We start from the raw sequence: 17,967 nt of genomic DNA on the forward strand, positions 1-17,967 counted from the left end.
TTGCCTTTTCCATTGAGTAATTGGCTTCCTTTGTTCAAAACCTTCCAAGTCAGCTCGACCATCTGAATTCTGACAGAACTGTTTCTGCTGGCTGGAGTGTGACTGCCGCACTGTGAACAGTATTTACTCTTTTAAAGAAGATCAGACCATAAAGAGATTCATTTATATGCATATTTAAATGTATGACCTTTTCATATTCATTAATTAGATGTTTTTAATGTATTAAATACTTTTTTTTTTTGGTTAATCCATTTGCACTAATTCGACAGCGAGAGGATGTTTGTGTCTTTGTCCTGTGTATTGGCCAGTCACTTTAGCTTGCTTGAACTACTTAGCAGAAGGGCAGGTGTGTTTGTGACATGATGTTTGGGAGGTCTCAGCGTAAAATGACACAGGGTCGTCCGACTACCACATCCCATACCAAATTGCCATCTGGCATTCAATCATGTCCACATGGCCATCTGGCTTTTTAACAGCTGGACACGTGAGGTAGATTTCAACACATATGTGCAACATTCCATGTGGTTTGTCAGGTGAGTTTGTCTGACTGTGTCTTCCTGACTTCAACAGCACTTGCCAGGCCTGTGTCCTTCTTTTCCTCCTTGTCACCCTCCTGGCTGATATACCAGATGAGTGCAGTCCCGGCAGTCATTCGTGCACTGTCAAATATTTTCTTTCCTCCAGCCGCGGCGGCGACCGTGTGCTTTCAAGACCCCAGCAGGCCCACTTTGTGTGCAAAATCACGGAGAAAGTGGGCAAACAACAATTTGCTGATTCACGTTATCAGGCATTTTCTTTCCTTCTGAGACTCCTCGGCTGCCGCTTTGACAGTTTCCTCTGCAGCACCGCATCGTTTGATCAGAACAGCATGAGCAGTTTTGCCCTCAACACTAATTGGTGAAGATGAGGCGTGCTGGCAGCCGTGTGGGGGCCGCGTGCTGGGTAATTGTTGGCTTTTTCTTTTTTTTTTTTTGCCGGATCCAGCTGTGGTGTGTGTAACCTGCCTTTACTCAACCAGCCTGCAGCAAAGTCTGGTCAATGTGGTTGTGACACTAGTTTAAAAGGGCGTGATAAAAAAAAAAGATGTGCCGGTACATTAAGATAAATGAGACCAGAAGACAGTTGGTCCATTTACTTGACCTCCACTGAATTCAAATGATATTGGTGTATCGTGCCCCAGAGAAGTAACTAACATTGTGGATGTTGCTATAAATAAAAGCTGCACATGTAGGAGTTTAGGAGATACAGCATTGACCGCAGTGGGTTAAAGACCCATTTGAGCTTGACAAGCTGTTGACATTTTTCTGCTTTGTTGTTGTCACAAAAATGCCTGATCAGACAGTTTTTGGAAGAGAATGATGCTTCTCATCTTGTTAAATGGATTTCAGTTGTCCTTTCGTCTCTGCAGTGACCTTAAACTCATCACTTTGTGTTTTCACTTTGTTGTGTTTTGTTTAGTCTGCTGTAAACATCAACCTGCCAAGGCACTACAGATGGAGACTAGCCTTTGGCTATTATCTGACATACTTACATGTGATGTTTATTAAATAATATTAAAAAAAAATAAAATAAAATACAATTCACTGCTGCTTCTATTTCCTGTCATTACCACCTGACTGTCCCTTTGTATACTATTACATCCTATATGGTGTAACCTCAATGAGGACACAGGATTCAGGACGTAGCATTCAACAGCTTTACTTGCACATGGCAGCATGAGACATACACCAAACAAAGGAACTTCCTTTTATAGGCTACCTGCACAGGTGAACACAATGGGGGAACCTAGAGCACCACCTAATGGTAATAAACCGGAACTACCAGTAAAACATGAAACTAAAGCAAAGATACTACATATACCAAGACCTTTGAACGACGCCCCTGATTGATGAATGGATGGCCAATACAATATGACACGGCTGCGCAGTTTCCTTTGTGTCTCCATCAGGCCACTGCACCACGTTTGTTCAAGCCGGCAGTGACCTGCCTGCTGTCGAAGCGACAGATTGACAAAACGCCAACCACAAAGCACTTGTGCACTCGCTCTTAGGATGACTGACCGGGGTAATGTATGCATTAAAATCTTTGCAGTTAGAGGACCAGCAAGTGGAGGTGAAATTGCAACAGTGGACGAAAAAAGAAAGAGCAGGGGGGCTTCAGTAAATTTTCCCTGGTTGTAATTTGAATGGAGGTGAAGTGTGAAGCATTCGAATTGTCTAAGTGTCTCCAAGAGGGTGTGCACATCAGTGTTTGCTGGTGAAAACAGCCTTCACAACATCAGGACACCAGCCTCTGTGTACAAACTCTTCCCATAATGCCCCTGTCCCCCAGCTGTACCGCCGCTCAAATTGGATTTGCTGACATTTCTAGGCCACCGACATGGTCATTCATGTTTGCTGCAACATCCATTCATGAGAAACCTGTCAGCGGAGAGCAGAGCTCACTGGGAAACAGTCAACAGTGTATTAAGTTGTGTTGCTGTTGTCACCCTGGTTTACCGCACCGTCCCTCCCCCCTTCCCAACCCCATCCCCCAGCAGGCTTCAAAGCTTTTGCCTTTTATTTTCTATCGAATACATTTTTCACAGTATTGCTCATCCTCAAGAAAAACATTGGTTTTACTGACTACGCGGGCCGTAGTTTTGGGACCTGTGGTTTAGATGCTGTGCTGTTTACCATTTTTTTTTATATTAATTTATTTTACTATGCACTGCAACACCTGAATTTCCCCCTAGGCATCAGTGAATTATTTTCTTGTGATAGTCGGGAACTTAATTTTTTCACAGCATTTGAAATCTTACTAAAATGTATAACTTTTTTTTTTTTTGACTGGATGCATATTGCCAGAGTTGTCCTCTTGGACGGGGGTCCTTGTTTGGATTTGTGGCATTGATTCATTAGACAAATGTTTGCAAGTAAATAAATAATTACAGTCGCTTACCCTGTTTGAACACTACACAAATCTGTAGAGGATACCATGAGTGTCAGCCTAAAAGAAAGTTTCCCAGCAGAATAGCACCAGGCTTGTGTCTGTGTCGCAAAACTAAACTCAGTCAAAGAGGTTCAATCAGATTCAGATTCGATTTAGATTTAGATTTTTATTGTCCCTAAGGGGAAATTCTTTTCCACAGCACGCCTCACAGTTTGGCCAACATACAAACATCATTACACTTACAAATACACACTTTTGACAGGACAGGAGATATTGACGTAGACATAGGCACAGTGCAGTTCATCTCCTTTCTCTCCGGGGTCTGTTGTTCAGATCCACTATGGCTGAGGGGATTAGACTCCTGGCTCGGCGGGCCCTCCTGCAGCACATAGTCCTGTATCTGAATCCGGAGGGGAGTGGGATGGGGTGGTGGCTGAGATGTTGTGGTGATGTCCTGTTCAATTTAGGATGCAATGCATGCAATAGCCTTGGTGTTTATGTCTGTAAGGTTGGGTGTGAGAAGGCCGAATTAGTTGCAGTTTAAGCATTTCAAATGGTGGTACCAGCCAGAGGAAGCTCAAAAGAAGCTTGATGTGATGTGGAAAAACATCAAGAACCATTAGTCACTGCTGTATAACAACAGAATCATTCAAAAAAAAGTTGTAATGGAAAAAATCTTCTGCTGAAAAGTCAATGAAGGACAAATCAATTAAGTGTTCTTGGAGTTGGAATACGTTTGGTTCCTTTTGGCAGGTAAAGCTAAACAGAAAGGTAGAGTACAGTATAGTATAACATAGTATAGTATAATATTGTACATTAAATTATACAGTGAAATGTTTTGATATATTTACAGATACATAGAAAAGACACTTTAAATATTTGGCTTCAGAGGATGGAACAAAGAATTCTGTTAGTTCCGGATGCTTCATGTTGCTCTTTATGAGCCAGCATGACAGTCCCAACATCCCAACACCTAAATTTCACACCGCCAGTCCACAGCCACGACCAGCTGCTGATCATCAGTGGCATCTGGGCCTCGCCTCCACAGACATCGTCCTCTCTGATCTCACATCAGAGCTGCAGCAGCAGCCTCTAGGCAGCTTGGGGACGCTACTCTTGTCTCTCAGCCAGGAGAACATCTCTCTGGCAGCACATCCATCCTTTGTCCTTCCATATTCCACCTCCCGTTTTCATTAGCGGGGTAAAAAAAAAAAAAAAGGCACCGCTAATTTGTTCTAGATTCTAAATTTCACAGTCAGATCTCACAGACGTGCTCGACTGGAGACACGGACTGTCCATTAGTAGCTTCATTACAGGCCTGCTCAGTGCAGGCTGCATGTGGAAGATTGATGGGGAGCAATGACGGGAAGGTTTCCTGGGAGACGACGGTGAACAGGTCAGCCACAGAAAGCCTTAACTCACCAAGACCTGACTGTGAAATGTTGACAGAAATAAACAAGTCTTGGTCAGGGTTGAACTTTGAGCGTGAGCACCTACAGAACACAAGCAAATTATTTTGGCTGTTTGATAACCAATTAGTCCTGGTTGTCAATTATTTCCACAGCTGATCATGAATCAATAAAGCTGAGTGATGATCCCTCCTGTGGTCTTGTGAGGTTTGGTCTATGTGATTTGGTTTATTTGCCTAATAAAATGAAGCCACCTCAGTGCCTTTGTCTTTGGCTCAGGGCCTGATAAATGACTCTACTTAGTGCTACTGGCTGCAAACAAGGGGAACAAGAATTTTGGGAAAAGGTCTGCAACCTGCGATGGATTACTTAGCAAACAAATGTAATTCACAGAAATTTTTTTAAGCAAGCGTCAACATTTCTGGCTCATGGTGATGCAAGTATTTGGGAAATAACACAACTGATTTTTTAGTTTTTTTTCAAGCGTGAGAATGAGTTTTTTCTTTTCTTTATTTACCCAGCCATTCATTGTGCTTGGGCTTGTGCAGAAAACAAGACGACAAGACTTGTTTTTCCGATGCAAATTATCGACACAACCCATCTAAAAAAAGAAAAAAAAAAGTTTAGTTTGAAGTGGTTGCCATTATTGGTATGAACGTTGGACGATGAGGAGGAAGGAGCAGCTGCAATCTTTAATCTTTTAACGCCTGCCATTAAAAGAGATTAGCGGAGATTCTGTCGCAGCAGCAGTTTCACCCAGACTGGACGTGATTTTAACATGAAAAGAAAAGCATTGCTTGTTTCTGTCTGTAGGGGACAGATCTATGTTTTACCCCTGACCTGCTTTGACAGGAGTTTGGTTTAACACTGCATTAGGCATTCGACAAGTCCAATGTTGTCCCAAGCACTAGCAACAAGCGTTGAACCTGAGCCATCTGTCTGACGTCGCAGTAGAAATGAATGAATCTGTTTGAAATACAGTGGAAAGAAGGTCCAATTACCTTTTGGGCTTTGAGAACAAACTCATCTGCTTTGCGGTTTGAAGGGTTCGCCCTGCTGATCATCCAGTCTAGTGATATTCATTAAAGATGAAACTTAACTGGCACATTGTGGGACCTCCAAATCACCCAGGGGCAGTTCATCCTGGCCTCCCAGTCGCTGCACCTCCAGCGGCCGGCCTGCGACGTCTCCTACCCAGTGGGCCTGTACGGCTGGAGGAAGCGCTCCCTCTACTTCTTCCTGCTGCTGCTGCTTGCCACCATGATCGTGAACCTGGCGCTCACCGTGTGGATCATCAAGGTCATGAACCTCTCAATGGTGAGTCGTGCAACGAGGCATCCCAAAAAAGAAAGACAAAAAAGGTTAGCCCGAGACTGATGCATGACTGTGGGTCAATTGGCAGATAAGAATAACACGACCACGCGCTAAAATGCAGCGCTAAGACTTGTAATTAAATCGGAGAAATGTGTTGAAGGGATCAGGAAATTAAGACAGCGAGTGCTTGGTATGCAGTTCACAGGCAGGCTCAAATGAATTGTTGTTATAGGGAAATCAATTAGTCATATTTAGAGTTCTGGTGTAAACTTAATTTAAAAAAAATAAAATAAATAAAAATATGCAGAATTACAGCATTAATCCCACTGGCATACCTGATCAAAGAAATTTCTCTGATTGACATCATACAGGTCAAATGCAGTTTTTCATCACAAAACATAACCTTCTCACCTAATATTAGGGATGTCTCATTTCAGGGGTGTCAAACTGAAATACACAGTGGGCCAAATTAAAAGCCTATACAATGTTGCTATATGGCATTGCCTAAATATGAATCATTAAAGGGCACCTATGATGCTTTTCCACTTTTCTGAGAGCTAAATACTGCTACAATGTTGAATCCTAGTATCAAACTATGCAAAATCGTCAAATAATGAGGTTCATGCGTTTGGAAGTGAGTCCTGCAAGTTGTTGGGCATGGTTCTTTTTTTTTTTTTTTTTTTTTTTTTTTTTTTTCCCTTGTCCGGTCCGGCCATAATGACAAGCAGAAGTGTCTCTGAATGTCTATGATGGCTGACAGATTTTATTCTCAGAGGTAGATCTTGAGAGTGTGAGCCACGTGGGTGGTTTCAGGAGCTACCTCTTCAGTGGTTTTATTATAATGTGTGTACTGTCACTGTGACAGTATCACTGTCATCCTATCACTGTGTGTAGGAGTGTCAGTGTGTGTATATGTGCACTTGCTGGTGTGTTGGACTATAGTGCGTTTAAAATGGAGGGGTGGTAAGGCCCTGGGGCAACCACACTGCTGCTGAGCAGGGCGGCGGCCGCAGTGCACGAACCCCCCCCCCAGGCCCTAAGTGTCTATAATGTTATTAAAATTGGAGAGGGTCTCGGATGGAGCGGTGGCCGGCCGATGGAGACCCTCATCCAAAGCCCTAGTGATAATGTCAGTGGGTCGTTGGCTGCGTGGGGGCCAGGTCCTCGCCAACGAGGGTGCAGTCGGTGCCCCATGCAAGGGCGAGGAGACCGCACCGGGGGGAGGCCCACCAGGGACCCGGTCGCTGCCCAAATCGAGTCCCCCGCGGTGCCCGGCCAGAAGGCAAATCCCCAAAACAGAAGGAAAAATAAATATATAAATAAGTAAATAAAAATAAAAATAAAAATAAAATAAAATAAAATAAAATAAAATAAAATAAAATAAAATAAAATAAAAAAATAAATACACCCATTATGTGACCAGGGGGGACTCCCGGTTAGGACGCCCCCTCAGCGACATCGGGGCCGGGGACACCACAGGGATCCAGGAGCCAAAGGGGGGCCACCCCCCACCGCCCGAGGGCCCCGGGGCAGCGGCAGCGACCAGGGAGACGGAGGGCGAAGGTGGGGCAGAAGGCGCCACCCGGGCACACAGGAGCGGTAGCCGCCGGCCGCGCAGCCCCACCCCAGGCATGTGACCCCACCGTGTACGATCCAGCGCCAGTTCCCAGACACAGGGACGGACCAGTCCCCCCACCAACAGGAGGGCCCCCGGCCCAGAGCCAGGGACCGCCGCCCACCCACCCCAGCCGCCGCCCCCCACCCCGTGGCACCCCCCCCCAACCACCAGGCCCAGCCCCCCGCGTGGAAGACATCCCCCGCCGGGGCACCCAACCCCCGACCCCCCACCAACCCGCAAGGCAGCCGAGCACCCCACGCCCAGCACCCCCCCCCCAGACCGCACCCAGCCCGCGGCAGCACGACCACGGCCGCCCACATCAACCAGCAGCCTCAGCTATTGATTGTTTATTGCTTAGTTATAGGATGAAGCAGACATTCCTACCAAGGAGGTGTGGTCTAACAGTAAGTTCCTATATTGTGCAATGTGCAGGTGTTGCTTTGTTTTCCAGTTTATGAGGATTGTTTTCTTAGCGATAGCTAAGGAGGTGATCAGCATGCGAGATTCTGCCTTATCTGAGGTGATATCACTAAGGTCTCCTAAGAGACAAAAAGAAGGAGTGGCTGTGATGGTGTAACCGACCTGTGCTGATAGATCATTGCATACTATGTGCCAGAATTTATTTACTGGTGGGCAATGCCATACAGCGTGTAAGTAATTATCTGGAACATTAACTGTGCAGTGTGAGCAGGTTTGAGTGGCGGTCATGCCCATCTGAAACATCCGCTGTCCAGTGTAGTGGATCCTGTGGAGTACTTTAAAATGTATTAATTGTAGATTAGGTTGTTTTATCAGTGAAAAGGTGTTCAGGCAGATTGTTCTCCAGAAATTAGAGTGGGGCTGGAGAGACAGGTCTCTTTCCCACTTAACAATGGGGATAGAAATAGTGCGATCTGTGTTTGTAAGGATTTTATATATCTTGGAAAGTAGTTTGGGAGGTGAGAAATTAAGGACCGACTGTACAGCCGGAGAGACCTCCATGTGTGTGTGTTCAAGTTTGAGTTTATTCTTAATTATGGACTTAATTTGCATGTATTCTAAGTAACAACTACTGTTAATTCCAAACTGTGTCACAAGCTCTTGAAATGGTCTAAAATTATTATTCTCTCTTATGTGTTTTACGTGAGTTATACCTTTATCTGCCCAATGTGTGAAGTTAAGTGCTTTTTTATTTTGTAGTAAATCAGGATTGTTCCAGATGGGCATACGACCGCACGGGAGAAGGGAAGAACCTGTGATTTTCAGAAATTCCATCCAAGCCGTCAGAGAGTGACTTATATTAACGCTTTTCATGCAGCTGTGGTGTTTTGGTGTGCTGATAAATGGCAAGTCTGCTAACTGAATATCACCACAATAGGCTTGTTCTATGACATGCCAGGATACATCATGTGGGCTAGGGTTGAACCACTTATGAATATACTTTATTCTGTTTGCAATATAGTAGTAATAAAAGTTTGGCAATTCTAGTCCCCCAGCATCTTTCGCTTTTTGAAGCGTCTTCAGACTGATACGGGGTGGTTTGTTTTTCCATAGAAATATTGTGACGTTTGAGTTCAGGGTTTTAAACCACTGAGCAGGAGGTTGATAGGGAATCATTGAGAAAAGGTAGTTTAGTTTAGGTAAAACCATCATTTTTACCGTTGCAACTTTCTCTAAAAGAGATATGGGTAAGTTTCTCCATCGAATTAGATCATTTTCTATTTTCTTTAATAGCGGGATGAAATTGAGTTGTATTAAGTCTGATAGGTTGGGAGAGAAGTTGATACCTAAGTATCGTATGTTACCGGCTTGCAATGGTGCTAGAGTGGTTCGTTTAAATTTACAATTAAGCGGTAGCACCGTGGATTTTGCCCAATTTATTGAATAGTCTGAAATACAAGAGAAATTGTCAATAAGGCTGATAACTTCAGTAAGTGAGGATTGTGTATTTTGAAGAAATAACAATACGTCATCGGCATATAAGCTTATTTTATGGTCAGATGTTGAAGTTTGGACTCCTTTGATATTATCATTTTGCCGAATTGCAGCTGCCAGAGGTTCTATGAACATTGCAAATAGTGAAGGGGAGAGAGGACAGCCCTGTCTGGTTCCTCGTTGCAGATTAAACCTTTGAGAGGTCTGGCTGTTTGTTCTGACTGAGGCGCACGGAGAGCTGTATAATGTTCGTATCCAGGATATAAATGAATTCCCGAAACCAAATTTTTGTAGTGTTGAGAATAAGAAACTCCAATTGACCCTGTCAAATGCTTTTTCTGCATCTAGCGAAACAATTGTTGTTTGTAGATTGTTGGCGTTAGTATAGTCTATCAGATTGATAAATCTACGTACGTTGGAGGTTGAATCTCTACCTTTAATAAACCCTGTTTGGTCAGGATGAATTATATATGGAGTAATTTTTTCTAGTCGTCTAGCTATTGCTTTACAAATAATTTTAAGATCGGTATTGATTAATGATATTGGTCGGTAGCTAGTCGGAAGCGATGGGTCTTTGTCCGGTTTGAGTATGAGGCTAATGTTAGCGGAATTCATGTTTGATGGGAGAAGTCCAGTATTTAGGATCTCTCTAGCCATTCTATTATAGGTCGGACCAATAGTAGGCCAAAGTGCCTTATAAAATTCTACTGGGAAGCCATCAGGTCCTGGGGCTTTATTTACTGGCATTTGTGCCAAGGCTTCTTCAAATTCCTCCTGAGTGAGATCTGCGTCCATTGTAGTAGCCTGTTCCTGATTTAATTTAGGGAGCACAATACTATTAAGGAAGTTATCTATTGAGGCTTCTGAAGGATTATTATCGGAGGAATATAATTTTTTGTAGAAATCTCTGAAGCATTGGTTAATTTCTTCTGGGTTATGGGTTAGTTTGCCATCCAGGTTTTTGATGGAGGAGATTGTTGCTTTTTCTCTGTTTGACTTTAGCTGGCTCGCTAAGAATTTGCTAGAGTTATTATTGCATTCAAAGTTATCAAGGCGTAATCTTTGCATTTGGAACTTGGTTTTTTTATCTGTCAGTTTGGCTAATTCCGTTTTTAGTTTGCATAGCTCTTTCCATACGTCTTCTTCCTGTTGGATGGCATATGAAGATTCTAATGTTTTAATATTATTAACTAATTCAGACTCCAGAGCTAATTCTTTTTTTTTTTTGTGGCATGAATAAGATATTATTTTGCCCCGCATTACTGCTTTAGCGGTTTCCCATAGAACATGTACAGGAGTTTCATGCAAGTCGTTAATTTGTAGGAATATTGTCCACTCCTTATTAAAGTATTTTATAAAATCTGAGTCTATGAGTAATGACGTGTTCAGCCTCCAATTCCAGATCGGTGCTCTAGGTGCCTTTGTAGAGACGGAGATAGAGGCAGGTGCATGATCACTAATAGTGATGGAGTGGATCCGGGCTTCCCGGATATCTGCCAAGAGTGAGTTGCTGGTGATAAAGTAGTCCAAGCGTGAGTATGAGTGGTGAACAGAAGAGAAAAAGGTGTACTCTCTGTGAGTTGGGTGGTTTGAACGCCAAGGGTCTGATAAACCAAAATCACTCATATACTGTTTTAATGTGTCTGCAGCTAATGAGTGTCGTTGGCTAGCTGAGGTGTTGGATCTATCAATATCAGAGTTTAACACTAGGTTGAAGTCACCCCCTACTATGAGTGTTGTGTTTACATGTGCAGAGAGTGATAAGAAAAAGGCATGGTAGAAAGAGGGATCATCCACGTTTGGGCCATAAACACTAGCAATACAGTAATCTTTATTGTCAATGTTAGTGTTGATTATTATATATCTTCCATTAGGGTCAGATATTGTACTATTTATAATGAAATTAAGTCTCTTATTGATCAAGATAGCCACACCTCTCTGCTTCGAGTTGTAACTCGCTGAGTAGATGTTTGGAAAAAGGGTCGATTTTAGATTATGTGCTGTAGTGTTTGTTAAGTGAGTTTCCTGTAGTAGGGCAATGTCGGCTTCAAGAAAATTCAAATGGTTGAGAATTTTAAATTTTTTGTCCCTGGTACCTATACCCCGCACATTCCAAGTGACGAACTTAAGGGAGGTCATGTTTACTATATAGACCTAGAGTGGTGTATGTGTTAGTGTGTGTGTTACGTGTGTGTGTGCGTGCGTGCGTGCGCGCGTACAACTGCCAATGTAAACAAACAAAGTTGCAATCTGTCACGATGAACATTGTTACCAGAGAGAAAAGAAGTGAGGAAGAGACATTAGTGCCGTTTGAGGGGAGGGATATTGAGGGGGGAGAATCAGTTTGATGAAGAAAAGTCATACTTTGACTGAAATGGCGCTTACGTGATTATCATTGACAACAATATTGGCATAAGCTGCGTTAATACGATATTACCTGTTGTCTTGAAGCCTGTGGAGAGAACGGTTAGTACAACCACGGAGTTGACTTGCTATCGCGGTAGAGTTGACCGTTGACAAACAGTTTGTCTACCGCGACAACCGCTTTAGAGCCTTCAGCGAGGAACCTTTTCCGGATCGGGAAGAGGACTCTTCGTCGATCCAGAATCTCCTTTGGAAATTGATCGTTCACTCCAAAGTCGGTTCCGCGAAGTTCCCGTCCTCGGCTCTTTACCAGCATTTTTTGCTTGAAATGTTCAAATTTTACCACGATGGGTCTCGGCCGGCGGCTGTCAGGTTTCTTCCCTCCAAGACGATGTACCCGGTGGAAGGTGATGTTCTTGACGGTCTCCGTAGGAAGCTTCAGATGCTTCGTTAAGAAGTCCGCTACCGTCTTCTCCGGGTCTTCTTCCGCCTTTTCGGGGATCCCTGAGAACACCAGGTTGTCTCTCATGCTGCGCGCCTGGAGGTCTAGGACTGTTTCTTTTAAATATTTATTGTCTTTAGAGAGTTGGCTCATTCCCTCAGTGAGAGATTTAACCGACCCTCGCAGCTCCTTATTTTCTGCGGCTAGTGAGACAACCTGTTGCTGGCTGAATTCCAGCGACTCGCGCATCGCCTGGAATTCCTTGTGGAGTGTTTCCATTAAGTTCAATCTGGCATCAACGCTGGAGAGCCTTTGTTCGATCGACAATAATATGTCAATCGAGGAATTGCCGGGTGGTGAAATTGTTCCGGGGGAGTCTTCGGGACGGCTTCGCTTGGAAGACGGCGTTGACGTTGGCGTTGGCGTCTTGCCCGTCTTCCCCATAACTCTTCGGTCGAAGATGTCGTCTAGATATTTTTCCAGATCGGCTAAGCTCTCCTCGTCCTCCAGGCTTCTTATCTCTTATAGTTTTTAATCTATTTTATAAATATATGTAATTCAGCAAAATAGTCAGGTAAAGTTTGTTTACTACTGACAGGGTGTCGCCATTTTGGATTGCGCCGACGGTCCGAGAATCTCACAGCATCACGCGAGAATCCTTGTCACGAGTGTTGCCCTGGTCATCCAACCTGTTGCTGGAGATCAGGGCATGGGCATGGTTCTAAACGCTCTGTTCACGGAGGTTGTTTTTTTTTTTAAACACTGGTTCCGCATTGACGTAAGTGCGTTCCGGATCTCCTTTCTTGGCCAAGCTCCGGCACCCTCTACAACACATATGTGCTGCCAAACATTGGGGCTGTTTACACGGAGACAGCATTTTTTGGAACTGACAATTTTCGAAAACGCCCTAGAAAAAAACGCATTTACGCGAAGCCGTCTTCAAAAATGTTCTCGTTATACTGAGACGTTGGAAACGACTGAAAACTATGCAGTACCTACGCCAGGCTTGCAGTGGCGCTGCAAGTTTACGACCTGAATGCGGAAGAAGAAGAAGAACACCTGAAGCACGCCGGGTTTAGAAGTAACAGCTCGCTAACAACATCAGTACTAGGGTTGCACATCTCTCTGTGGTAAACGATTCGGTATGCATCTGGATAAACAGGTTACGATTCGATTAAAAAACAATATCCTTTTATTAGAGACCGATTCGAAAGGAATCAATTTGATAGAAATTGATTCGATACATAAGAATTGATGCCATGATAAATATTGACAATGAAGATAAACTATTATTATATTTTATAGAACACTTTTTCATTGTACAAAGAAAGTCAAAGTACAATATTTTCTTTTGAAATATGACCAAATTCTTATTAAAAAAAAAAGGCCAAATATCCCAAAGGATTGTACCTTTATGGCACTGGCAAAAACACACATACAAACAAAATGAGATGTCAACGTATTTATTTCAAAACACTGACCAAAATCAAGTAACAAAACTGCAATATGTTAGCCTGAGCAATGAACATTGTTGGTTTGGGTTCCTTTACCTAATATCCTGCTACCAAACTGCGTGTTTGTTTAATGAAGAAAAGAAGACAAGTAGAATCTGATGAAGTTTTAGTGCAAAGAAGAACAAGACATTTGTTACAGAGATCTGATGGTGAGATCTCTGGAGTCGGGTCCTGGCCGTCGCCGGAGTCAGACTGACTCCTTTCTCCCAAGAAAGTCCTTAAATGCAAAGACAAACAATCTGTCTCCTGATCTGAATGTCTTCTCAAGTGTCGTCCTCTGATTGGCTGTCCATTCTTCCCCCTTCGGTTGCTGGGCGTCAATGTCATTGTTTGTGAATGAGGAAGCATGTCCTTATTTGGCCGTGAGCCAAATGGTCCATCCTTCCTTCCAGTGTGACCTGTTGAAACCATTTTGCGGCAAGACGAGCTCAGGCCACAAGTTCCCATCCCTGTGACTGGATGGGTTGCAAACTGTATGAGGGTCGCAAAGGCGGTTACTTCAGCTGACCACTCTCTGGTCCCCCCAGGTCACCGTTTATGAGACTTAATGAGTTACACAGTCTTTGCTCAAGGTTTTCAACACCCCCAGGGCACTGATCATGATCATCAAAAATACACCAAAGCACTACATATAGTAACATTCAATACATTTATACATTCAACTCAATGTAATAATTCCAACATATAAATGTAATGTTACAAATATAATAGCACAATATGCAATGATGCATGATGTTAAATGTCTGATTGCAACAGCATAGGGCTTTAGAGGATTGTTGTTGGACTGTAAATTCTTCGAATTAAGGGTGGGTAAGTGACTGAGGCTGCGTGAGCTAAATGCAGTGATTTATTTTAGTGTGACAGGGATTAAACCTTTATATGGACATCTCGCTCTGTAAGGAAAAGTGCGTGCGATTCATTTGCTGCCTGGAGTGTTGAGGGCTCCTCTCTGAGGGTCTTCTCTGTGCTGCTCTCCTGACTGCAGATGCCCGACTACCGCACGCACGCAGCTCGACGCTGTGACCACCTGTGACTACTTTTTTTGTTTTTTATTTTTTGTTGTTTCCTGGCTGATCTCTGAAAACAATTAATAAACAATAAAACCTGGAAAAGCCTCTTTGTCGCTAGTCACTTTTGACAAAAAAAAAAGTCACTATGGGGAGTTGCAAAGTCACCAGATTTAGTGAGAAAGTCGCCAAGTTGGCAACATTGTAGCAAAAGCAGCTGCCGCGTTCCACGAGCAGCTTCAGCTCGAGTGTTGTTTGAGAGACGCTGAGGCATGTGTGATGCCGCCAATCAATTGAAAGTCTCGTGGTACCGGATCCATGACTCCACAATGAAAAAAATAACTTGTAAGATTTACGTAATAAAATCCTCGTAACTATTTGCACTCACGCTAAGTAAGTAAATTTCACTGCTGTACGTATCATTAGATTTCATTCACCAGTATCAAGTAAAATATACTAACCACTAAAACTAACATTTTTGAGAATATTAAGTAACTCTTACTACATTACAGTAAACACATTTTTGGGAATATTTAGTAACTCTTACTATATTGCAATAAATAACATTTCTGATGAAATCAAGCAACTCTTACTACATTACAGTGAGCATCATTTTTCAGGATATTGATTCATTCTTATTACATTACAGTAAAAAACAAAAAAACCTTTATTAGGTTTTTGGTTCGTCTTCACCTTTGAAATAATTTGACAAAGATCCCAGCAAAAGGTTCACATACTTGCTTAGTCTGACGTTTTCAAAAGGGTTAATTGGTATGTGTGATAGCATCACCAAAGCAAAAATGAAATCAAAGTGGTATGTTAAAAAACATCCAAAAAACATGCCTGCTGTTTAGTATCAGAACACAGTGTCAATATGTCTGTGGTTGGACGTCCCTCAACACATTTAAGAAAGACAGCATTGTAACAAGTAATAAACATTTTGGAGTAAAAACCAATGCATTAATTCAACAACACTTTTAGCTAACAAGTGTCAAAAACAGAAGGAAAAATAGGTGGGCATGTGTGTGTATTATGTAACCAATACGCGGTTAGCAAAATCAGAAGAGAAGTTTGTCTCGAGGAGGTAATGGTACACACACACACAATATTTCTTTTGCGGTTGACATCATATATGAATGGAATAAATTGTGCAATACATATACGGACGTAATTTGCGGGGGGGGGGGGGGGGGGGCGCACGGGGAACATGTCCCCCCCACTTTTTCAAAAGGCAGTTTCAGTCCCCCGCAGTTTTTACTGTCCAAAAACAATGTTACGCTAAATTAAATGGAGTCAAGTCAAGCACTAGGACCCAGAGGAAAACGGCCACTCTAGCTGAAGCCTGTTTCCCTTGAGACCGCCCCCAAGCTCTTCAATTGGCTCTGCCGTGTCTTGCTAGTAATGGGTGATTGGCTGTCCCCGCTGTCACTCCATCTGGTTAGAAACAGAGCCTGGACTACTTGCTCTCCGGTGGAAAAAAAGAAAAAGAAAAAAGAAAGGCGTTGCTCGTCATCGCTAGAGTCCGATCTGCAACTGTAAGTTGTTGGCATGTTGGGCGTTTGTTCTGCCTGGGTACCGTCAGGTAGAAGGATTTTAATATCAGCGGTTTCATTTACATTTACATAAACATTTGAATGTGTGTGTGTGTGTGTGTGTGTGTGTGTGTGTGTGTGTGTGTGTGTGTGTGTGTGTGTGTGTGTGTGTGTGTGTTAATTGGTAATTAGGCGCAACCAGGTGGCAGGATGTCCAAAAAAAAAACGAAAAATGGACATAAGAGACTTCTTTAGAAGTCAAAGTGTAAGTTACTCAAAGGAACACATTACACTCCGGCCCTCTGGAACTCCTCATCCATCAGAAACTCAGACTCACTCACCTCCTTCCCTACTCAAAACCCACCTTTTCAAACTGGCCTAACACCTGACCCCCACACAACTGACATCTCAGACACCTTTCACTTTCACTCAGAAACCTAATTGTTATTATTAATCTACTAGTAGTAATAGTATTACTTTTATTTATCTATTTAATTATTTTATAACTTTATAATAAACTTATGTATTGCAATTTATATGTTCATATTATGTAATTGTTTGATTCTTGTAAAGTGTCTTTAGGTTTTATTGATTTTCATTTATTATTTTAATCTATTATTTGTGTGTTGAAAGGCAGCAGCTGTTTAAAAAACACCAACAATGACAGTTGGTGGGGAAAAATCCAATAAAATCTATAAGACTATAACCATACCACCAAAATCTATGATTGTTGCATTCCAAATTGTCCCGCATCAATATATTTTTGTCAGGTGACAGATGGAGATGCAGAAAGAGATACAGGAGGAGAGGCTGGAGGAGAGACTGAAGGAGGGAGAGCAGTAGAGGCTGGAGGAGATGGAGGAGGAGAGACTGAAGGAGGTAGAGCAGTAGAGGCTGGAGGAGATGGAGGAGGAGAGGCTGGAGGCTCGCAGGTGAGGTCGAAAGAATAGTTAGTCATGAGATTGAGCATTGTCATGGAAAAACAAAATGATAATAAGAGTAAATATACCTAATTATTTTTTACAGTTTTATATTAAGGATGCCGCACTAAAAGGTCTAATCATGTATAAATGTATTACACATGTGACCAAATGTATATTGTGATAATAAATAGTACTAGCAGTCAGGAACTCATAGTAGGGAGGGAATAGCATAAATTAGGTTATTTGGCAATATTTTGTCATTGTTGTAATTATTTAAATTATACATGGCTCATAGATATTCCACCTTTTGTTATGTTTATCTTAGCTTGATCAGCAGCAGCCAGGGGTCAGCGGATGCTCAGGCAGCAAAGGAGCACAAGATGAAAGCTGGGCCAGATCAGATAACTGAGCCATATCAACCAAATACAAAGGAAATAGCAGTTCAAAAACTTGCAAACAAAACACCACATGTCCCCATTTCCACATGGCCCAGCAGTTTCGGTTGATTACTTCAGAAGCGAGTTCTTCAAGATACTTGACACAGCAGATGTGCAATTCATAGAACGGTTTCATCAAACAAGCCTTGAAGTTCTTGAGAAGTTGGAGAATGTGCTTGTAACTAGAAAAAGTGATGCCATTGTGGACCAATATCCAGAGATTAACAGGAGGATGTTGGATGTGCAGTTAGCCATGTTCAAGTCAAAGAACAACTACATATGCAGCACAGAAGCTGCAGACATCCTGAGAGGCATGCTGCCTGAAGTCAGAGGTCTTTTTGACCAGGTGGAGGTCCTTGTGAGGCTGTTGTTGGTTGTTCCAGCATCGTCTGCTGAGGCTGAGAGGAGTTTCAGCGCACTAAGGAGGTTAAAAACCTGGCTTCGCAACTGCATGAATCAGAAACGCCTGAACAATGTGGCAGTTTGTCACATACACCAAGAAAGACTCGATGCCTTGGATAGGAAAAAACTCTGCCAGGAATTTATATCTGAACTTCGTATT

At 42.7% G+C, this 17,967-nt stretch overlaps 1 protein-coding gene across 1 annotated transcript in view; it reads left to right on the forward strand.

Annotated features, from left to right (window-relative positions):
- The window catches only part of sgcz (sarcoglycan zeta), a 72,001-nt gene that overhangs the window by 3,737 nt on the left and 50,297 nt on the right, over positions 1-17,967 (forward strand). Inside the window, exon 3 of the mRNA XM_076035484.1 lies at positions 5,478-5,657. Within this exon, the coding sequence (XP_075891599.1) occupies positions 5,478-5,657 (180 nt within the window). The remainder of the gene's footprint in view (positions 1-5,477; positions 5,658-17,967) is intronic.

Source organism: Nelusetta ayraudi, unplaced genomic scaffold, assembly GCF_046127955.1.
Source record: "Nelusetta ayraudi isolate G7.1 ecotype Tasmania unplaced genomic scaffold, CSIRO-AGI_Nayr_v1 ptg000042l, whole genome shotgun sequence".
Taxonomy (NCBI): domain Eukaryota; kingdom Metazoa; phylum Chordata; class Actinopteri; order Tetraodontiformes; family Monacanthidae; genus Nelusetta; species Nelusetta ayraudi.